Below are 24,454 nucleotides of genomic sequence, written 5' to 3'. Positions count from 1 at the left end.
TGATTTGTAACCCCTGTCATTTGGCTCATTTTTTTTTTTTTTTTGACACGACTTCGTTTCTCCTTTATTTGGCTATTCCTTTAGGGTAGTTTCCTTCCTTTGCTGATTTATATCGTGGTTTTTCATCTCTTCCTCATGGAATATTTTGCTGAGAATGTTCTGTAGCGCTGGCTTTCTTTTTGTAAATTCTTTTAGCTTTTGTTTATCATGGAAGGATTTTATTTCATCATGAAATCTGAAGGTAAGTTTTGCTGGGTATAAGATTCTTGGTTGGCATCTGTTTTCTTTCAGAGCTTGAAAAATGTTGTTCCAGGACCTTCTAGCTTTTAGGTTCTGGGGTGAAAAATCTGCTGATATCCATATTGGTTTCCCCCTGAATGTAATTTGATTTTTTTCTCTCACAGCCTTTAAAATTCTGTCTTTATTTTGTATGTTAGGTATTTTCATTATGAATGATTTGGTGTGGGTCTGTTGTAATTTTTTGTGTTTGGATTCCTATAAGCCTCTTGTACTTGGTTTTCCATTTCATTCTTCAGATTTGGGAAATTTTCTGTTATTATTTCATTGAATAGATTGTTCATTACTTTGGTTTGTTTCTCTAAGCCTTCCTCAGTCAGTCCCAATAATTCTTAAATTTGACCTTTTCATGATATCCCACAATTCTTGTAGATTCTGTTCATGATTTCTTACCACCTTCTCTGTTTGGTCAACTTTGTTTTCAAGGTTAAATATTTTGTCTTCAGTGTCTGAGGTTCTTTCTTCCAGGTGTTCTATCCTATTGGTTATGCTTTCTATGGAGTTTTTAATTTGGTTTATTTTTTCCTTCATTTCAAGGATTTCTGTCTGTTTTTTTAAATATCTCTAACTCTTTATTGAAATGATCTTTTGCTTCCTGCATTTTCTTTTAATTTTTGATTGGTGCGATCATTCAAAGCCTGCATTTGCTCTTTCATCTCATCATTTGCTTCTCTGATCATTTTAATTATGTACATTCTGAACTCCCTTTCTGACATTTCTCTGCCATGCTGTCATTGGATTTTATTGTTGTAGCATCTAGGTTTGTTTGGGACATTTTCTTCCTTTGTTTTCTCATATTGCTTAGGTATCTACCCCTCTAGTAGTGAAACTCTGAGATATTGCAGATTTCCTCTTTTGACTAATATTGTCCCTGTAGATTTCCAATAACTTAACTCCTAGCCTTCAGTATCCTGAAGTCTTGGAGGAACTTGATAATGCAGTGCTACACAAGGAAGCTGCCCCTCTAGGGGTGGTGGCCTTCAGGTGGGGTATATTCCCTGTCAGTGGGCAGAGGCACCTTCACTTGTTGACTGATGGCCAGCCAAAGGGGGTCTAGACTGCAGACTTGGGTAGGTCTGGTCTGGGCCTGTGTCTCTGGTTCTACCACCCTGGTGGGAAAACCTCGCCCAGTGGGGAAGACTCACCTGGTGGGAAAGTTTTGCTGGGCAGCTCTCCTCTGAGAAATTCCCTTGGTCCAGAACTACTGCCTGGACTAGGAAGCCCTCCTCTGCGATGTTCCCAGGGGTCCGGGCCTACCACCTGGGATGGGGAGCTTGGCCCTACGAGGGACTCCCTTGCTGAGTGGCCCTCCTCTACTACGTTCACTGGGGACCTGAGCCACCGCCTGGGCCAGGGAGCCTCATCCTGCGCAGAAGCTTCTCGCTTTGTGGCCCTCCTCTGAGAAGCTGCCTGCAGTCTAGTCCTGCCGCCTGGGCCTGGGAACCTTGCTCTGCGCTGAAGCCTCTTGCTGGGCGGCCCTCCTCTGCAATGTTCCTGGTTGACCAGGTTCACGGTTCCAGCCGGGGAGTCTCACTGTACTCCATGAAGTTCCCTGCGTTCTGGGACTACTGCCCCGTCCAGGGATCCTCGCCCAGTGGGAGAGACTCACCTGATGGCTCTGAGTTGGTCCCTAGTCTCTCAATACCTCTTCTTCTTGAATCCTGAGTCCTGTCAAAGGGCCTCCTGTCTCCTGTAGGTGTCTCAGGAAGGGAGCCACCCTTCTGATGATGATGGCCATGCCCTCAGGAATAATTCAAAATGCCTGCACCAGCCTCCAAAGAAGCTGGGGAGCCCCAGCGAGGGTGCGCTGAGTCAGCACAGAGGCAATTGCAGTGTCCCTCAGCAGTAGGGGCGGGGGGCAGGCAGGCTCAGTAATGGCGTCTGACCTCGGTGTGGGGGGTCAGGCGGGGTCGCTCAGTGATGGCATCGGACCTCAGTGTGGAGGTCAGGTGGGCTGGCTCACCCATTGGCTCGCTCTGCGATTGTGACCGACCTTGGTGTGGTGGTGAGCGAGGTCCCCTCTGTCCTACCTTGATGGAACATTGTCAGAAGCTTCTCTGCTGTAGGTCTTCAAGTATGTATGCAATGATGGCATCTTTCCAATGTTAGAAGTAAAAATCTCTTTTGCTCTTAAATAATGACTCACACAGTATATCTTGGGTTGCTTCTAGTAACCTTGGATGTGGTACAAATATATAGTAATGAAATTAAGTTCATCCCTATACTTCTAGGGAGGCTGGGTAGGGCATCATCCACTTGTGTGGCTGCTTCCCCAAACAGAAACAGGGGGAAACCAGTTAGAGTACAGTCAATGAGGATCTTGTGTCAAGGACACAGGCTTCTGGGAGGCTGTGAAGCTGGAGTGGACCCAGGGAGCATAAGTGGCTGTGCTGCATACAGTGTTAAGTCCTTCAGTGATACTGTCAGGAATCTCAACATGTGTAAGAGAAGCTAAGCAAAGTAGATTTATTTCTCTAAGTTTGCAAAGAGAGCCATAGCCAGCAAAGATGGGTAAAGAGTCTGAAAGGACCAGAGGGAGTTAGGTGGAAATCTATACAGATCCTGAATTCTTGCATGTGATGGAATTGGGAATTTGAGGCAGATTTACATAGAGTCCCAAGGAACAAAGCCAGGCACTGTGGCACATGCCTATTTCTTATGGTGAGGCCATAAGAAATTGAGTGAGACCCTGTCTCACAAAATTGAGAGGGCTGGGGATGTGGCTCAGTAGTTAAGGGCCCCTAGGTTCAATTCCTAGTACAAAAAAAAAAAAAAAAAAAGAGAGAGAGGGAGAGACTCCCCCAAGGAATAATGATATCCACATGATATGGTATCTGAGTATAAAAGTAACCTAAACTTGATTAGTTTATAAAACAAAAAGAAATAAATTCAGACAATATCCTTGCTTCTGACATGAAATGACTAAACTGTTAACAGTATTTAAGTAATTTTGCAAAAGCAAGCATTGGATTCTTGGACAAGGTATTTTAGCAGGATCTTAAAATGAAGTGCTTTGATTAGGAAGCTGCTTATCTTTGTATGGATCAGTGGAAATGTACTAATTGACCATTTGGAAAAGATTAATAGGTAGAAGAGTGACGGAAAGAGACATTTGAAACATGGTGCCAGTTCATTCAGGTCAACAGTTACTGCATATGGCAAAAATACACAGAATTTATTCAGAATACCTAGCTCCTGTTTTAGTTATGTTAACCCTTCTTTTGGTAGTTAGAGCCTTTTGCCAACAATAGGATAAAAAGTAGGCAGCTTGTCTGAAAGCCCTCTAAAAATGGATAATGAGCCCCTACTTGATTTGTTTGTGGCAGAAGGCCTATAGGGAAGCTCTTTGTTCCTTTTAATATATTCATACCCAAGAAAACTTGAGAAAAACCTAGTTCTGGTTGGATTTGATATGCTTTTTGTACTTTGATTAAGAAATGGTAGATTAAAAAAATATATGAAGACTTAGGTATCCTGTGATGAGATCTGTTCTTGAAAAGGAAAAGAACAGGGACATTAATGTGAAGGATGAAACAAAAACCAGTCTAAGAAAAGTTTGAGGTTTGGAGGTCATGAATTTTATAGCATTTTAAACACCTAACACTTTTTAATTTCTAGTTTTGAAAATTGGATTATACATAACTAAGTTTTTGAAAAATTGATTATAGTACATAAATCATACCTTATCTATAGATGGTTTTGCTAAAATGTGAGAGTGTTTGTGTCTCAGTTTTCCTAGCCAACACTTCTAGGTGGTAAGGCCCAGAACGTGCTGCCACACCTAGTGCTTCTGCTGTTGAAAGGCACAGGGAGATGACCAGGTTTTCATCTGAGAAGCTGGTAGCTGGGAGGGCAGGGACAGCCTGTCCTGGTGTCCCCTTTGTCTTAATAATGTATCCTGACAGAATGCAATCACAAGCAAATTTATTTTTAACTTATTGACCTGTTCATTACATTTGAAGATAATCCAGTTCCCTCAAAAGCACTCATACCTTATAATAGAAATGGTGGTAGACTCAGGGAAGGGGAAGCGGGGCCAGTGGTAGGAGGGAGATTGAGTTTTGGTAACTTTTGGCTTTTGTACAGTGTGTGTATCTTTTCTCTTTTATTTATTTTTTTCTCTGGTTCTGGGGTTAAACACAGAGGCTGCTGGTACTTGCTGGGTAAGTGCTCTACCACTGAGCTATATCCTCAGCTCTTATTTTATTTTTGAGATAGGGTCTTGCTAAGCTATCCAGTTAGCCTTGAACTTGAAATCCTCCTGCCTTAAACTCCTAAGTAGCTAGCATTACAGGCATGTGCCACTGCACTTGGCTGTTAAATATTAAAAAAAAAAAAAAAAAAAAAAAAAAAAGAGTCCTCCTAAGAACTCGCATATCCTGATAGGAGCCTGGACTTTCCCATGTTACCCTCAAGAAACTTGTGTGCTTTGTTTATTCCCTGTTTTCCACCCCTGGTTTCTTTTGCTATTGAGGAAAGCATTTTCTGAATTCATTGACTTTTTGTCCTCAGCTCTAATTTTATAATCCCTACCCTTTCACAGAAGTCACCAAAGATTTTTCACTGTGAAATGAGTAAACCCAGTTTGACCTTTCTGGGTCATTTGAGATTTGTGCTCTCTCTCCCCATCATCTCCTGGTTCATTTTGACCCCCTCACTCCACATTCACAAGCATCTTTCCTGTAATTCCATTCTGCATTCTCTTCCTGAGCTATCTCATTTCCTCTCAGGCAAAATTGCCTGTGTCAGTAGATGTGACCTCTCTCCTGAACTCTGCACCTGCACGCTTATACTGACCCACTTGGCATTCCATGGGCACCTCAGGATCCAAGTGTCTCCACCTGAACTTATTATCTAATCCCTTGCCATCCAAATCCCCACCCCCACCCCACTTGCTATATTTTAATACTAATATGCAAGCCAGAAACCTGAGAATCATCCTAAATTTCTCCTTCTGCTTTTCAAGATTTTGGAATTATAGCTCACCTTTCTGTAACATGGATATGTTGGCTTTGTTTCCATCACATCCCTTCATTTTACAGATAGAATGCTAATTTAGGTAGCATCATTCCATTTGCACTTGGGAAGAATTTCACCCATGTGAATCTTCTGTCCTTATTAAAAGTGGAAGAGAAATCATTTCAATTATTTCTCTGTGCTTACAGTTTTATGTTCGAGTCTGTAAGAACCTCTTTCACAGGCACTGTTGCATTTGAGATTTGAGTTTGGTTTTTAAATCATGTTATGTAATTTCACAGAGCCTGTATTTTATTATTATAGCATTTATATTGTATTCTGCTTGGTTTTCTGTTCAGTCACTTAAACTAATAGTGTCTTTTTAAAAAAATATTTTTAGTTGTAGATGGACACAATACCTTTATTTATCTGGTACTGAGGATTGAACCCAGTGCCTCACATGTGCTACGCAAGTGCTCTACCACTGAGCTACAACCCCAACTCTAAGCAATAGTAGCTAGAGTGTGGTGGTGCACACCTGTAATTCTAGGTACTAAGGAGGCTGAGGGAGGAAGATTACAAGTTGAAGGCCAGTTGGGCAACTTAACAAGAATTTGTTTCTAAAAAATAGGCTGGGAATGTAGTTCAGTGGTAAAGAGCCCTTGGGTTCAATCTCCTGTACTGCCAAAAATAGGTATCTCATACAAAATTAGAATTACCTTTAATGTTGCCTTAGTTTCTTTTGTATTAAGTATATTAAAGAATCAAATAACTGCTAGATTAAAATTATTGATATTTATACCTGTTATGTGACATTTTATATCTACCACATCATTTAATTTAATAAACCCAATAACTTGATAGAGAATGGAGAAGAACTCAGAATAAGAGATGTTATTTGATTTGCCCAGATTACATTGCATGGTGGCTGCTCCTCTCAGTGGTTCCTTGTGAAATTTTTTATCTTTTGCGTGTGGTGTGTGTGTGCACGTGTGTGTGTGTTACTGGGCACTGACCAGGGCCTGCACATGCCAGGCAAGGGCTGTACCACTGAGCACTACCCCCAACCCCTGAGGTTCTTTAGACATCAGTTTGAGTGTGAGCGGTACATCGCTTAATTATAGTTAAAGGCTGGATTTATGGGCATCTCTTTTTTTATTGGGAAATGATTTCCACACAGTCAGTGTTTTTTGCTTGCCAGCCAGTGTCGATTTATGATGGGAGATTTGGCAGTAATTCAGTGCCATCACCTGGATTATGCATAGTTGTGAAATGATGTAGAAGTAGATAATGAAGGTGATTGCAGTAAGATTTAAACAGAATTTATGTTTTGTAATTTCAATTAGTGGAAAGTGATTTTAATGCAGCCTTCCAAAAATAGTTACCAAGAAATAATTATTGTTTTATGTATTAATAATCTTGCTTACTTAATTTTCTATTACCTAAAGGAGGGACTATCTAAAGAGTGTTATGGCCAGTAATTCAGTTTTCTCTCTCTCTCCCTCTCTCAGTGCAATGAAACCTCATTCTTTTTTGAAGCTCGAAGTAAAACTGCTTGCAAGCATCTCTGGAAGTGCAGTGTAGAACATCATACATTTTTTAGGTATGTTAATGGGAAAGTTTTGTTTACCATTTCTAATAAGTGAAAATGGCATTTGTTTTTATAACAAGAATTCTGTCTTAAACAGAAATTTAAAGGCTTTTCTCTTTTAATTTATTTTGGCTCAGTTCTCTGGATTGCATTATATAAGCATCAGATACATACATGTTTGTATACATACATGTATGTACATAACACAGTGTAGACATTAGTTATACTATAAGAAAGGATCAAGGGTAATTTTGTAAAGTTTATGTAGAAAATGCAGATTTGACTAGCATCTCTGGCATTGGTGGAAATCAAGTGTTTTGTGGACATACTAAATTTGAAATGCCTGTGAGCAATTCATGTGGAGATGTGGTAAGACAGTTAGGTATACAGGGCTCACTAGAAAGGTGAAGGTTGATGGTCTAACTTTAGTAGATATTTAATATAGAAGAGGTTGGCTGAGATCAGCTGTGGAGAAAACAAAGAGAGGAAAATTCAAAAATCCATGAACTGAGCTCTGAAGACAGGAAGAGCCAGATGAGGGGCATGAGAAGGGGCCACCAGGAGAGGGTGTCATGTGCTGGTAAATCAGGACTAGGGTGCCAGCAACTATGTGCAGCCCTCCGGGGAGGGCAAGTAAGATGTGGACAGAGAACTGACTACTGGATTGTGGGGACACTTATTCCCTGTTTCACACCCTTGTGCCATGAAGATAAGACAAAATTTTAGCAGGTAATACTTGAATCTTTATTGCTTTATCTTTCTGTACAAAAAAATTAAAACAAGATTGAATTCTTTCCCTTATTCCTATTTGATTTGTATGGAACAATTTAGTGAATTGCATGGTAGTGGAGAAGTATTTTTATAAAATGACCAAAGTCTTCTTTATGGTTTGCATTAGGGGAGGAACATGGCCCAGGAAGCCTAAGGCTTTGCCTGCAGGTCAGTGGGACAGGGCTGGGAGCCATGGCAGTGTCTGTTGAAAGCACCCTGGAATGGGAAGTCCCAGAACACATTATACAAACAAGGGTGAACCACCATGTCTGACACGATTGACTTATGAGAACCTTAGCAAGAGTAAATCAGCTTAGTGACAAAATTCCCAGGATGACTTAAACAGAGAAAGTTGAGTCACAACTAAAACCTCCTAGGACAATAATGTGTTTAATAGTCTTCAGAAAGTATGAGTATTTGGTATCATACACATGTAACATCCTAAGGCGTGGTTGTGCTTCACACATTAGCTTAAAATAGCCACTTCCTGTTTCTTTCACTAGCTTCGTTAAACAGTATGGCACTGTTATGTTTTCAATACAGCTTTATGCTCAACTGTTATACAAGTATCTGCATTTATGAGTCTTTGGTTTTCTTTTTTAAAATTTATTAGAATGCCTGAAACAGAATCAAATTCATTGTCAAGAAAACTCAGCAAATTTGGATCCATAGGTTATAAGCATCGGTACAGGTAAATGAAATTTTATTCCTTGGGGTGTGTGGCTATAAATAAGTATTTAATTCAGCTGCCCACATACATGCATAATGAAGTATGTGATTTAAATTTTTTATTTTTCCCAGAATGCCAATGTATTTTTGTAGGCATAACAACTTACTATAACTTTCTTGACAAAATGATTTTCCAGAACTAACTATACTTAATGTCTGTATTAGCTATGTTAAGTTTAGGACTTTTAGAGCATAGTAGAACTTATTGTCTTCAGAATTTAATTTTGATACAGTTATCACTTATTTCTAATTCTGTGATGAAACAAAATAAATTTTTCTGGATATTAACTGATTGATTGTGATCTTAGGACCTTTAGTTGATCCCTTATTATAACACAACATATACTTTATATTGTATATGAAAGATATGCAATATAAAGTATATTATAGTAATTAACATACAGCAATGCTAATTATATCTCCACTTTATTTGAGCAGCTTCTGAATGCCATTGTTGTGCTAAGTGTTTTCCATTTATTGCTTCACTTAGTCATCATAATCTTCTGTAATATCATCCTTATTAATATATGAGGAAACGGAGACTCAGAGAGGCCAAGTTACTTCTTATGGTAACACAACTAAGAAACAGTGAGATGGGATTCACACCTTAGCAGTCTAACTCCACAGACTGCTTTTAACCATGAGACAGATTTTATTAGCCTGTTGGAGAAGAAGCCTGATTGTCATGCAGCTAGGTAGATGCTTATGTCCTTTTCTAATACCAGCATTAAAAGTAGAAGTGAATTCTTTATGGAAAAAGGATTTTTTAAAATTCATTTTATTCAGTGGAGAGTCTGTGATATGCAGGGTGTGATATCAGGAGCCCAGAGACACAAAGAATCAGATCTAACCACCTGTTCCTTCAAAGAGCTACAGTGTCATTCAGGTGGCACTGCAGGTCCCCAGGTCTTGAAAATACAAGCAGGGTGCAGAAATGCCACCCAGTTGGGGGGACACCGTTCTGCTGGTTCCATTGGTGACGTCACTGAATGAAATGCTTCCACAGGAGATTTAAAAATAAAGCCAAGTCAAGTGTTTATAGGACAGCACTGCCAGATTTTAATTCTTCTCTTTTAATAACTTGCTTTTTGAGTCTTAAATTTGAGACCAAAGGCAATCATTAAAAGAGTGTCTAGTAGTGAATACATTTGTACATAATATTCAGTTGACTGTTTGCTTATTTGATGACTAAAAAGAAAAGTGTTAATTGTATAATAGATATTCCTGGTTTTTAATATTTATTAATATTTAAATATTTAACTTGCAGGTTTTCGAGGTTCTCCTTAGAGAGTGAAGTAATTACAAGTAATTTAAGGAGAGATTCTTTACTTTTATATTGAGAAGAGCAGCCAGTATGTAGGCCTAAAACACTGCCAAGGTTATTAAGAAAATGTGTAAAGCTATCTCCTTGTCACTGAAATGGAGCTAGAGAACAGGGATCTGCCTTAGTGTTTATACTATTAAAATTATAATTAGGCTGTTAAACATATGCTGTAGTTGGCTTCCACAAATTTAGCCACACCTGATTTCTCAAATTTATTGAAATGCAAATGTTGTGGCTACTGGGAATTATTATTAGAAAGTTATTGAATTTTGCATATTAAATATAATTTCTTCCAAGAAAGTAATTAAAGGTAACCTTTGCAGAATTGGAGGCACAGCTAAATCTGTTCTAATTTCGTGGCTGATGTTAACTGCCAAGTAAATCTTAATGAAACCCAAATGAACACATCCGTAGGAAGCACTAACCTTACACCACCCTTGGAAGAAAGATGTTCTTTCCCTGTAGACAGAGCTTAGGCAGGGATGCATCTCTGATTATTGGGTGGTCATTTGCACATAGATTGTTTATTGTCAAAAGACAATAACACACAACCCACCTTTAACCAGCATCACTTGTCTGTCACTGTTTTGAGACAATCTCACAATATGCTCAACTGCAAGCAGAGGTCTGAAACACAGTCAGCCCCGCTGCTTTACTCTGCTGGCTTTGGAGCATTGGGGAAAAATAGTAGACTATGAAGAGGCTGTAGTGTGTGAGCGTGGGTATCTGCATATAAGCATGTATTTCTATCAATGTGTATGAGTGTTTTGGGGAATGTGCATGTACATGGATGTGATATGTACGTGTATGTGATGGAGGAAGACAGAGTTCTAGTCTTTACTCTCTCCTGCATTTTAGGGATTTCAGAATGCCAAGGAATCTTTTGGGAAATCTAATCATTACTTAAGGGAAAAAAACAGACATTTTTAGTGATACAGGATAATCAAATTTCAAAATTAAATTGGAGGGTAATGACTGAACTGAAATAAGGTGTTCTAATTCTCTCTCCCTCTTGTTCTCCCTCTCTTTGTTTTTTGGTATGGGGAATTGAATCCAAGGGCACTTAACCACTGAGCCACATCTCCAGTTCCCTCTTTTTTTTTTTTCCCTTTATTTATTTTTTTATTTTGAGACAGGGTCTTGCTAAGTTGCTTAGGGCCTCACTAAATTGCCGAGGCTGGCTTTGAACCCGTGATTCTCCTGCCTCAGCCTCCTGAGACACTGTGATTACAGGTGTGTGGGTGTGTGCCACTGTGCCAAGCCCTTTTATTATTATTATTATTATTATTATCAGGGACCAACAATCTGAAATGGAGATTGATTAAATTCTTGATTAATTAAATATCTTACTATATAATGCTATCTCCTTCTCTAAGTCCCTTAAAAATTTACTTGCCCTTACTTGATGTTAAGTGTGTAGGAGACTTGATTTTGATGAATAACTTGTGTGGAATTAATACTCCATAAGTTAGAACAAGACCTGAGAACCCCACTCCCTCAGAAACCCAGATGTTCTTCTTCTAGGATTTACATCACAGGAATCCTCATGGGATGTCCCATTCCATGAAGCAGAGAAGAAACCAAGTTCTCACGAGAACCTCCTTAGTGTCAGGTGCTTGCTTTCACGTGGGCTACTTTATTCGGTCTGTATGGTGACTTGCCCAAAGAGGTATCAGATCCCCAATAATACAGATGAGAAATTTGAGCTCCCCAAAATAAGGTAACTGAACTAATGACCCTTAACTAGCAAGTGGGAAATCCGAAACTTTAACCCAAGTGCCTTTCCTCTCCTTCTTTTCCTTCTTGCTCACTGTGAGACTGAAGGACTCTGGCTGTGTCACTCAGCACAGAAAGGAGCATGGACCAGAGTGTGAGGAGGCAGAGAAGTGGATGGAAATAGAGCCCTGTCCTGTCACAATAGAGTCTCCAGATATGCAGAGGGACTCTATCACCTTATGCTGTCAGTTTCTATATGTACTTGTTCATCACTTTTTGCTACAAAGAAATAGAATGCTCTATAAAACTATTCTGTTAGTACATAGTAAGAACAAATATGTTTTCAACAGTGCTTGTTTCTTAAAACCAAAGGCTAATTGTTCTGTCCCTTCTCCTGTGCCACCAGGTTGTGCCATTATGACTAACTAAGGGCAGAAAACTTGTAGTCCTGGGTCCTGTATGGCCTGTGGCATATCAGTTTATGTTTCTGGACCTTAGCCTTCTTAATTTTGGGATGTGATTTTCTCATTTCTCCTTTGTTCCCAAGAGAGAAACCAAGAGGTAACATTGAATAATAAAGTACAATCTCATTATAAAATGTCTCAATGGTTCATATATTGGGTTATATTTTCACAGCAAATCTTTTTTTTTCCTCTCTGTAATGAGGTAACAGTGTCCAAGTCTTTCTAGAAACAAGAGAAAGTGTGGTGTCAGTACATCTTCATATTTCAAGTCATTTTTAATAATGGAATTCTGCTCTATCTATGGGATTTTTTTAACCTTTTCAGAAATTTATGCTACCTCATATACCTTTGGAAAAATAGTTAAATTTCAGGTGAAAGGACACCTATCACAACTTGTTCCCCTCCACTCCAGTTCCCATGAACTGTTGAACATGAAGTACTGTCATGGATGGAATTTGGCATCTTAATTCTCAGAGTAGCTCATTCCTGGTAATGTCCCAATTAGCTTGATGAGGAGTTACTTTTTTTTTTTTTTTTAATAATGTTGCCATATCTTTTCTTTTTCTTTTTTTGGTGTTATTGGGTTTGAAGCCAGGAGTGCTCGCTCACTAAGCTACATCCCCAGCCCTTTGTATCTCATGTTAAGACATGGTCTGCTAAGTTTCCCACACTGGCCTCAAACTTGGAATCCTCTAGAGTAGCTGGGTTTACAGGCACGCACCGCCTCACCTCCTCACCTGGCTATAGGCATCTTTATTTCTAATAAAAGTGGATAGTGAGGAGGGGAAATACTCAAAGAAGCACATAAAGTGAGTTTCATGTTGTTGTTTAATCTCCTTTTGAGAGACATTCATTTATTTATTTATGCCAATATTTATTCTGTAAATGTAGGTTGAACAGAATTTGAGGCCAGTAAAAAACTTTTTTTTCCTCCCAAAGATGGCTCTCCTTATAGTGAATCAAATGAGACATATAGAGATGCATTTTTTCCTGGACCTGAACAGTGTTTTCCTTCATGAAAACTAGGGTTATTCCCTGGCTCAAATTCAGCAATTGTGGAATCGATTTTTAGTAAGATGACTGTTCACTGAAATCCAACAAATGAAATTACACAATTCCCTGGGAAAATTACTTGAGAAGTCTTGTCCAGCCCTAGGGAAAGCTCGTCCTCTTGAACCCTCATGGAATCTTTAAAGAAGCAGAGATTCTGGGTCTGCTTTCCATCTTTCAGGGCCCACGACCTGTTAGGTGAGGTAGGCACAATAAATGGCTAATTGTGCTGTGTTACAGTTCAGAACAAAACAACACAGAGTGGCCCTGCAGGGATTCTTCACAGCTTGCCATGTAAGGACAATAGGAGGGCTTCCCTGTGGGATTGTGGGACCATTTAGTTGTAAAGCTCAAGAAATCAGAAATCTTTATGTCTAGCCCATCCTTCTTAAATCTAACTCCTTCTTTAATAAACCCTTTCTTCCTGTTTCTCCCTCATAAACATCTTCCTACTAACAAATTCCCTTCTAAAATTTAATGTACCTCCTTAACCAATATTACCATGAGCAATATTAGAAACCTTATGTGTGTTTGGTGGGTCGAGTCTGTGTGTCTCTTCTTTCTTTACAGCTATTTTGAATGAGCTATTGTTTAATTTTGTAGCTTCGTGTGGTTTTTACCTTTGCTAATCAAAATGTTGCATTTTCAAGTGGCAGGACAGCTTCACAAATGAGCCGAGATCTTTCTATTCAACTTCCTCGGCCTGATCAGAATGTGTCAAGAAGTCGAAGCAAGACTTACCCTAAGAGAGTAGCACAAACACAGCCAGCTGGTAAGTCATGTCACCTGGAGTCATCTGTGTAACCTTGCATTTTCTTTTAGGCTCATGATGCAAGATGTGCTCAGGTGGTAACTATAATCCTATAGTCTCTTCATTCCTTTTTTTTTAGTACTGTGGATTGAATCCAGGGACACTTTACTATTGAGCTACTTCCTGAGTCCTTCTTTATTTTTATTTTTTGACACAGGACCTCACTAATTTGCTGAGGGGGAGAGTCTTACTAAGTTCCTGAGTCTGTCCTAGAACTTGTGATCTGCCTACCTCAGACTTCCAAGTCATGTACCACTGCACCTGGCTTATTTTTTTTCCTCCTTCATTTTGAGACAGAGTTTCCTGAATTACCAGGGCTGGTCTCGAACTTGCTATCATCCTGCCTTAGCTTCCCAAGTCACTGGGATTACAGGTGTGCACCACCCCACGGGGCTCATAGTCTTCTTATTCTTACTAGTAGAATATTTAGTTTGACCTTGGAAATATTCAGTCAGTAATTATTCATTTGTAGATAAGTAATTACTTGTAGATAAGTAGTCATCTTAATGGTTAATTAATGACCTGCTTAATGGTTATACTTTATTTTTGAAAGGGTTTTATTTTATAAATAAAATCTCAGTTCAGTAATTTATTTGGTTGACATTGAATAGAAACAAAGTCTTTGCAAAAGTCTTCTTAAAAAAAATCAGCACTGTTGATGTAACTTAATTTGTACAAAATCTGGGTGGGTTTTGTGTTATTGTTTGTTTTTCATTATGAAATATAATACAGAAAGTGCATGAAATACAGACATGCACACACATATATGAGTATAGACACATGTATTGGTGTATATGTACACAAAAGGTTTAATGTAACTAGTAACCCCCAAAGACCCTAATAGCATTTCTTTGATCACATTCTCACTATCTCATCTCTCCAGTTACAGGAAATTCTAACTTGTGATCATTATTTTCTTACTTTCCATTATAATTTTATTACTGATAGAGCCTTTGCCTGTTCTTAATGAGTCATGTGCATATTATTTTTATATCAACATTACATGTAGTGGGTACTAAAGTGTATTTATTTTTTTAGCTGTGAGTATTCTAGAGTTTGTCAATTTATCTATTCTATTGGTAGACATTTTGGGTTATTTGGAATTTTTGGTTTCTTTAATAAAATTAATCAGTCAGTTTTAATCTATATGTTTAGTGCTCAAAGGCCACAGAATTTTACTGTAAAATAACATTGCTGACTTTGTTCTGTGGCTTGCTTAAAGATCACCCTTGTCTAACTCTGTCCAGATTCATTTCACATATAACATCTCATTTGAATCTCACAATAACTTTGTTAGATGGAATGAGTTAAGTATGTTCACATTTTACAAATGAGGGAGACATGGCCCCAGCGGCTATACAGAGGTAGGGCTGGGGAAGGAGCCTAAGTCTCCTGGGTCTTTCTGCCATATTGTGTGAAGTGAGTAGAATTTTTAATAGCAGTAATTAACATCTGAACATCATATGAAAATTAGCAAATCATTATGACATCTACTGTTTCATTTAATCCTCATGTCAAGCCTATGAAGTGTATGAGTTTGTTCTACCATTTCTGGGTGTGAAAATGATACCCAACTTATCATTTCTAATGTCAAATTAAATCTGACTGTAGGTCCCTTTCTTTCATTGAACTGGGAGGAAGCAATCCTTTTCTACAGGGGCAGAAATAAAACACAATTTAAATTTGCAATAGATTACCTTGCCACATCAGTGTTATTGTTACTCCCCATTTAGCTGATAAGGAAACTAAGATTTCAAAGACAGTTTGGTCAGTATTACTATGGAGCAAGTTCAGGTGCACTGGTTACCAATTAGTTTGACTATGAGGAGACAGAACACCCTCAAAGGTAGCATGTTACATGGAGTAGATTTATTACGTAAATCTACTTCCAGGTACCCACTCAGTTAGGTAGCAAGGGACAAAAGAAGACTAGAATCTCTTGTGAATTGGTCCCCCAGAGCTCAGTAGAGCTTCCTGGGACAGATAGAATCTTGATGGAGCGTGCTTTACTTCCACACTTTAAAGTACCCCGAAAGGCAGCTCACTCTGGATTGCATACCTAAGGGGTCCTGTGGCTCACTAGACTTTGAAACTTTGGTAGACATCCTGCTTCCAGGGAAGAGAGGAACAAAGCTCAGGCTGTTCTGGACAGATTCTTCCTAACTCAATATGTTACAGTCCCTAAGAGGGACGGAGTAAGGACTGGGCTATTTGAGGTAGTTTCTATCTCAGGATATCATATTCCTAGCACATTCTACAGTTATTCTTGAAAACTGTAGGTAAAAAAGCCTAGGTTGGACCAAGGCTACCCAGAGAACTTTCCTGCAATTACATAATAATCCTAGGCCATAAATTCTTGTCTTTTAATGCCTAGTTTTATACTTTATACTTAATACTTTGTATTTCTCTTTATATGAGCAGTCTGCAGTCCCATTTGGATCAATTATACTATGGTTATAGTTAATAAGAAAACTTTCAAATCCTGTGCTACTTCTGAAACACCATGAATGCTTTATAAAACTATTCTGAGACCAACTGAAAATATTAAAAGCATTCACTGCCTCAAGTCAACATTTCATTCCACCTGTGATGTAGGAATCAGACATGCTATCTGTATAAACCTGTGCAGGTTGCTTTTTTTTCCCATTTCCTGTGCTTTTATGAAATATTTGTATATAGTCTACTGGAATATTTTTTTCTTTTTGCTTCCCATGGAATCTTAAATACTAGAAGATGGATTTAGGGACAAGGCATTTTGTTTTTGTTTTTGTTTTTCTCATGACTTTTGTAAATCCAGCCAAATGTAGTTTTCACAGAACAACTTGGGATTATGTTGCGCTCTCAAATCCATGCCAACAAGGTCACATCTCAGGTTCCATTCTGTTCTGCAGTGAAAGAGCACCCTGCAGCATGGTCTGCTGGTTGAGCCTATTAGAACAGATTCCTTCTTCATTAGGGGATGAGGGTATACAGGTGGGGCATGCCATAGAATAGGTGTCCTTCTCTGAGGACAGCCTTCCAGCATCAGGTAGGTCTTTAAAGAATGTGACATGTTTTATGCCTTTATTAATATCATAATATATGGTTATTTTATAAGATTTAGAAAATTTAGAACTTTTCCTCACAAAAAGAAAAAATAAAGCTTTCATATTCAGTTCCATCTTCTAGTACTAGCATTGTATTGTTATAGCCTGTTAATTATTCATATATCTTTCCTAGAAAAATGGAATGATAATGTTTTACAATAGAATTTTCTTCTTTAATATATCAGGGATATGTCCTACATTTTTACATGTTCTTATGAAGCACCATTTTTAATGTCTGTATGATGTTCTGCTTAATAGATATTGTATGGATGTGATCATTTATTCCACCAATCTTTAATTATCAGTTACTTAAGCTGTTTCAAAAATTGAAAAATATAACTACAGCAAATATCCTTGTAGTAATATCTTTAAGCATTCATGATTATTTATTACATATATTTTAAACAATGATATATACCCATCATTTTTATTCTAAAAAGTACCTTATAGAATGCTGTGTTTAAGACGGCTATAAGCACATTCCACTTTGAATTTCTTTCAGTAGCTTGTGCTCTGGAGACCCCTAGGTGACCCTCCCTATGACAGTGTGATTATTCTGGGTTGAGAAGGATCTTTTAACAAATGCCAGTGATCCAGGGTTGCAGTTGCTATCTTGCATATATGAAGGATATTGTGAGGTGGGGATAATTTTCTTCCATTTTTTAAAAATGTTGCATTTCCTTGTTTTTCTATTTCAAATGCACTCTGCATTGAGTCTCAATTGACCCTGGCTGATAGAAAGGCAAACTGAGCCGTCCCCAACTCCTTTTGCTGTGGTGGGCTTCTGACTCAGAGCAAGAGGTTTGAAGAGGCCCTCTAGCCTTCACCTGCACCAGCATGGCTGTGTTTCTTGTGTGCATGCTCTTTGTCCAAGCCTCGCAGGCCCCACAAAGGTGGGTAGTCTTTGTAAAGCTAGTCTGAGTGAGAGTAAGAGGGGAAGGGTCTGTAATCAGTTTGGGATCCTCTTGGGCCCAAGGTTCAGCCTACCTAAACAGATCCTCCTGCCAGTCTGCCTTGTCTCATCTTCTTCCTGCACTTGCTGTTTCAGAATAGCCCCTCACTCAGAAGCTCTTTCCCTGAAACTTATTTGTGGGTAGCTGGGCAGAGAATGAACAATGGCTCTCTCATTTGTGAATTTTTTTTTAACTGGACTGGAGATGGAGCTTAGTGATAGAGCTTTTGCCTAACATGCAAAAAACCCAGCCCTGAGTTGGATCCGAGTACCTCTTCAAAAAAAGTCTAAAATTTTTTACTAACTAAAGGAAAACAAGTGTTACCTTAGTAAATTACTTTGCCACACTTAACTTTTTATTTGAAAACACAGAAAAAGTTTATTTTATGACATTGTACTATATTTGGCAGAAATGAAGTTATAGTTTAAATAAGGAGACAGATTTGTTTTTGCTTTAATAAGGCCAGATATTAATTTTTGTAGAGTGAATTTTGTTGGTATTCTCTCTAAATGAAATTTTAGAACTCCAGTTTTTGGATTATCAGCATGCATTCTCACCTCTCATTTAACATTCATGTATAATAAAAAAGCAAGTTGTAATAGCAAGGAGACTGTTACTTTTTGTTAGTTTGTATCATTAATTTATAGTAATGACTTTTTAGTTTTAGAAGACAGTCTCTTATTTCTTCTGAAGTTACAGTAATTCAATCCAACTATTCTGTTGAATATCATTATTCATCTTAACTGTATCCCAGTTCTCTGTAAGTTTAAAAAGCCTTTTTTTCACCCCTCAATCAGGAATAATAAATGCCTCTTAGCTAACAAGCCATTGTGTTTAGAGTCTGCCAAGTTCAGGTCCTGGCACCTTTGTGAGGAAGTACATTCCAGAGTCAGGCATTCTGCACCCAGCAACCTGCTGCCCCACCCAGAGTTCAGCGCGAGGGCAGAGAGCCAGCATTCCTCGCAAATCAAAAGTGCTTAGGTGGAGTTTGGGGTAAATCAGGAAGAGAGATGGCAGATGGGAAAAGTGTACCTTTGCATAGCCCTTTCTCTGACAAGTTCTTGGCAACTCATACAGGTAGACTTCTGTCAGAAGAGTCTCTGCTATAAGTAGTCAGTAAGGACAGAATATTTAGATATAATCCATAATTACCTATAAGGAAAATAATGAGTGAAGCCAACCATAGTGGATGAACGGTGGTGTGATTATCTGATGCTGCCGTTTAAGGTCATAAAAGTATCCCACTGATGGACACAGCAATAAACAATTGCAGCATCATCTTTGGACTGTTGAAAAGCACAACAGGATTACGTTTTGCTTTCCCATTCTGGATCTGTGGAAGGGGCTCTGAACAGTGCCTGAGGGATGTGAAAATGATTTCTGAGTGAGGAGAGTTTGTGCTCAGTGTGCAAACAGACTGCCTGGGCCAAGCTGGTTTTTTTTTGTTTTTTTTTTTTTCCAGGAGAGTGGACCCAGTATTGACAAATCTTCCAGTGTTTCAAGAGAAGTGCAAAATCTGGATATTTGTGGGAATTTTCCAGAATTTAAGATATTGACAATTGCAATAAACATAAAATCTTTGTGTGCTCCGTTAAACCTTTCTGAGGGACAGATTTGACCTGAGACCTGCCTCTTTGAAAACCCTGAATGATAACTAGGGTAAATGCTGATCCACCACATGGTTGAGAGATGCCTCCCGCTGCCCTGGTGCTCACAGTAGACTTTTCCAGTATCCCCTGTGAACATCAGTACATCTGCTACAAATATTCCTTCACTCTTGGCCTGGGTACTTTGTAGTTTGTAGGTCATTTAGCCAACTCCACATAGCTCTGAACACCATAGCTAATAATTCACCTGCGGGTAGCTGACCAGCATTTCTGTTAGTGACCTGAGTGGGTGCAACCAGAGCGGGAGAGACAGAGAAATGTTTTGATATAGTGAAGCACAATTTCACTTGGGGCAGTGTAGCTCTGCTCTGGGCTTTTGATAAATAGTTAAGAAAGTTATCATTGAACATTTGAATTCCACGTACTTCACCAAGATTTTACACTAACATGTCATAAGGTGATTTATTCAGTGACATTACTCTCTACCCAAAATAGTTTAAACAAGGAATGCTTTAAATACCAAAGCAATGGTATGAAGATCCATTGATGTTGTTAAACAGCTTGTGTATTTTATGTAATAAAAAAATTTCTTTCCTGGAACGAAAAAGAAAGTAATTATCGTATATTGGGCACTTCCTCTGGTTGGCATATTGTGTCAGACATGAGAGTCTGCAGAAGTTCAGCTTGGCTTGTGGCATTTAGATCTTTTTTGCTAAGGCAGAGGAAAGGGCAGCTGTGTGAAGAGACTGGTGTGTGAGATCAAGACAGTGTGTATCTGGTAAATCTGTGTTCAGCTTCAGTAGTATATGTATTAAATGTGTAGCATTATAAAGGCATTTAGTCAAACTGAGCCTCAATTTCTTTATCTGTTAAATGGGGATATTGCCCCTTGCCTCAGGAGTTGTCTACATGGGAATGGTATTTGAAATGAGCTAAACCTGTTAGACTTTTATAGGCGCTTGGTATATATACTTTAGTTCCCATCTCCTGAAATGAAAGGATTTCTTTCTATATACAATATGAAAAGGTCTGCAAATCCACCTGTCAGTGTTTGAATTATATTTACAATATTAGTGTCCACCTTACATACAAAGGATAATAGGATTATTTTAAGGAGCTGTGGGGTGTTGGGGGAGACCATTTAAGTACAGTGATTGGGGCTTGGGAAGGAAATTGGGTAGCTTCACTTTATTCTAGTGGATTCGGTATGAATAGGGAGTGGAGGAAGTAGGCAAGCCCAAGCACACCCTGCCTGCAGGTTCTTTTGCCCTGCCCACCCGCAGATCTTAGCAGCCAGGGCCATTGTTGGAGGCATATTGTGAACACATTTAGGGGCTTCTTTACTGGCTTCCTTACTGGGTTCCTACTTTTAAGCATAACCTTTAGTCCAAGCTATTTCTTAAAAATCATGGTAAAAAAATTGAGTTCACTATATCCACCATTTTAAGTATAAATTCAGTAGCATTAAAGATATTCACATTGATGTACAACAGATCACCAGAACGTTTTCATCTGTAACACTGAAACTCAATGCCCATTGAACACTGACTTCCTTCCCCTCTTATTGCCTTTCTACTTTCTGTCACCACTTTCTCCTTCTCCTCACTCCAAATGCTCATTGCTCTCCAGCCCCATTGGGATTTTCTGTGACTATGAATTGTAAACAGCAAACTTCTCACAGTGCATTCTCAATAGTGAGGAGACTGCGTGGCAATTTTAAAGTTCACATAATTACTTACTACATCTTCTGTGTAAGGTAGCATTATCCTCTACTCCACTTTTTTTTTTTTTTTTCCTGGTACTGAGGATTGAACTCAGGGCCTCAAATATGCTGGGCAAGTGCTCTGCCACTATGCTACATACCCAGACCCCCATTTGAAGTAATTAGTCACTAGCCCTACGTAAGTGCATTTTTTCAAGCAGACAATAGAAACAGACATCACAAAGAAAGGGTAAACCTGAAGGGCTCAGAGAGGAGAAGCAAAGTTGTTGAATGAGGGACACACAAAAGCTAGGGCTCTGTATCAGGGATTTCATAACTTAGCCCCAACCTCTGAGTTGGTCCAGAAAGTTATTAGGTCAACAACTTTACTTCTGTAATATGAGCTGAACTTTGAGTTGTCATCACAGAGACTTGATATTACCTAAATATCCTATAGTAGGAAATTGACTTAATAAAAGAATACATTTGTCCATGCTCTGTGGAACACCATGTCTCTCTTAAAAGAAATCTGAGAGTGGGATTTGAGTTTGGGTTGGTCTGAGTCCATAGTACAACAGTGCCCACCATGAAAACCCAGGCTCCATGAGGAGCCCACCAAGGGAGAGGTAGGTTAGTCACTAACAATCATCAAACATCCCTGCGTGCTTGGCTCTATGTGGATACTGTACAGTATAATATCTCACTCCTGTCGTTTGGAAGATGCCTTGACTCTGAGTGTTCAGGTTAGACTGCAGAGGATAAGACTTGTCCAAGACCATGCAGCTGGGGTTTATACTCTAGTTAGTGTCTGTATTGTAGACGGGAAAAACAAAACAAAACAAAAAATCGATACATATTGATTTGTTTAAGCTGGTATGGAATGATCTCCAGGATATAGTGTTAGTAAGGTGGGGGAGAGAACAAAAAAGCATGGATCCTGCTGTTGTATAATATGTTCCCATTATTCAAAAAGGTAAAACTGAGAGGTAGGGGGAAGGTGCATACAAAATTACTTGCAGGCAGGATATGTTACAAACTAGTAATAGTAGTGGCCTGGGAAGTGTTCTGAGAGAATAGGGGATTAGAAATGGGAGATTTATTTTCATTTGAAGTTTTTCCATGTTGTAATTTTTAAAAGCCCTATAGATAATAGTTAGGAATGCATTAAGTTTGCAAAAGGATTTCAAATGCACATTCATTTCTAACACATATAGTCTCAAAAGGCTCAAAACTAAGGACTCTGATATTGTACTAGGAAGCATGCAGTTTTATTTACAGAAAAAGTAATGAAACAATTTCAGACTGCTCATACAAAATTCAAGTGTTGGAATTTCTCCTGTGTTGTAACAGATATAGCCTAAGTCTTTGAGGAGAGGGGCATAAGACACATTTATACCGGAACATGTGTTAATCCCAGGGTTAATGTACAGAGGGCTGAAGATCACTCCTTCTTCAAAGGAGGAAGGTTCCCGTAGGACTTGGAGTTCTTGGACAAGAGGAAGAAGAGGATAACCAGTTTGTGTTGCAGGTGAGGATATTCAGGCAGGAAGAGGTGATTTGCAAGCATACCTGGTCCTGCAGCTTGGAGGGTATCTGGGTAAGGTTTTGAGGAATGTTTGGAAAAAGTGAGGATAAGGTGCCTGGAAAAAAATGAAGGCATACTAGCTGTCATACCTGTTGGGCCTTTGATGGTATTGTGAAATTTGTGTTTGTTTATCCCCTCTGGGTCAGCTCAAGATGGGGAGAGAAAGAAATTACTTTTGATTTTCATCCAGGAGAATTAGAACAAAGCATTCTGACTAAGATTGTTGTGTGGGTGTTAGAGAGAAGATGTCTAGAAAATTTAACACTTAGTTTTGGAGAGTGTGATTGTGGTTCTCCTTTCACGTGGTGATAAATCAGAATTAGATAACCTACTGAGATGTGGTTGAAATCTGTGTTCCCACTCTCTTTTCACCCTAACTATAAGAGTATCTGCTCCGAGGGAGACTTAGGTTGCCCTTGCCTGGTTATTTAAGCCTTTGCATTGAGAAGGCCTCTGGTGCAGTAGCAAGTGAAAAAACAACAACAAAACAAAACGAAAAAACTTAAAGTTGAACCTGATTTCAGTAGACCAGAATTCCAGGTCTAGCTTGGCTATGACATGTAACATGTCACACAGCATTTTTAACTTTGATCCCACTATCCATAAAATAAAGCAGTTGGGTGTACATAAACTTTAAAGATCCCTATTCTTCCTTGACTTCTCTCTTATTCACCTGTCATAGACTTGGAAGGACTGAAAAAATACATACATGTAGACGTAAAAGAATTTTAGAAACCTTTTTTTTTTTTTTCAATTCTTCTATTTTTAATTCAGCTGTCAAAGCAAAGCTGTCAGAGTTTAGATTGCAAGCCTTTTTTCTTTTGTCATTGTTACGGCTTTCTAAAGTATACTTTTAAAGTCATCTTTTTAAAAATGTAATTATTAATTCATATTAAGTGTACAGAGTAATGGGATTCACTAATATTTTTATACATGCATGGGTCCTGTTCATCTACACTTCTACCCTCATTTCCCTGTCCCCAGCCCTCTTCCCAGCCCCTAATAGTTCCTCTTGTACTTTTAGGTCATCTTTCTTTTCTTTTCCCATAGTTGAGAGAAAATGTGATACTTGTCTTTTTGTGATTGGCTTATTTTGCTGAATAAATAAATAAATGTCCTCAAGGTACATACATTTTCCTACAAATGGCATGATTTCATTCTTCTTTAAGGATGATAATATTTTCCCTGTATATACATATATATCTGTATGTATCATTCTGTATGTGTGTCTTATTTTCTTTATCCATTCATCTGTTGATAGGCACCTAAGTTGATTCCATATCTTGGATATTGTGAATAGTGCTGCAGTAAACACAGGCACACAAGTGTCTCTTGTGTGCTGACTTCATTTCCTTTGACTGTATACCCAGGAGGGATAACTATATCATATGTTCTGATTTTAGTTTTTTGAGACAATTCCATGCTGTTTTCCATAGTGATCACTCTAATTCACATTCCCACCAATAGTATGAAAAGGCTCCTTTTTCTTCACAGCCTCACCATTCATTTGTTATTTTTTATTTAAAAAAATTTGTTTCCTTATTTGCTAATAGTCATTCTACTGGAGTGAGATGGAATCTCGTTGTCGTTCCGATTTGCATATCTCTGATGGCTAAAGATCTTGGGGCATTTTAAAATAAATTTATTAATCTTATATTTATTTCTTGTTTTGTTTTGTTTTGGTACTGGGGATTGGACAGAGGAGTACTTTACCATGGAGCTCACCCACAGCCCTTTTTATTATTTTATTTTGAAGCAGGATCTTGCTCAGTTGCTTACGGTCTCACTGAGTTGCCGAGGCTGTCCTTGAAT

The 24,454-nt window shown here is 38.6% G+C and overlaps 1 protein-coding gene across 4 annotated transcripts in view; it reads left to right on the top strand.

Annotated features, from left to right (window-relative positions):
• Positions 1–24,454, top strand: part of Epb41l4a (erythrocyte membrane protein band 4.1 like 4A) — a 237,217-nt gene that overhangs the window by 156,624 nt on the left and 56,139 nt on the right. For all 4 annotated transcript variants that reach the window (XM_047555669.1, XM_047555671.1, XM_047555670.1 and 1 more), the window contains 3 exons: positions 6,765–6,856; positions 8,229–8,306; positions 13,549–13,670. In XM_047555669.1, the coding sequence (XP_047411625.1) occupies positions 6,765–6,856; positions 8,229–8,306; positions 13,549–13,670 (292 nt within the window). The remainder of the gene's footprint in view (positions 1–6,764; positions 6,857–8,228; positions 8,307–13,548; positions 13,671–24,454) is intronic.

This window comes from Sciurus carolinensis, chromosome 6 (genome assembly GCF_902686445.1).
Source record: "Sciurus carolinensis chromosome 6, mSciCar1.2, whole genome shotgun sequence".
Classification (NCBI taxonomy): Eukaryota; Metazoa; Chordata; class Mammalia; order Rodentia; family Sciuridae; genus Sciurus; species Sciurus carolinensis.
This window is presented reverse-complemented; position numbering and strand designations above follow the sequence as displayed.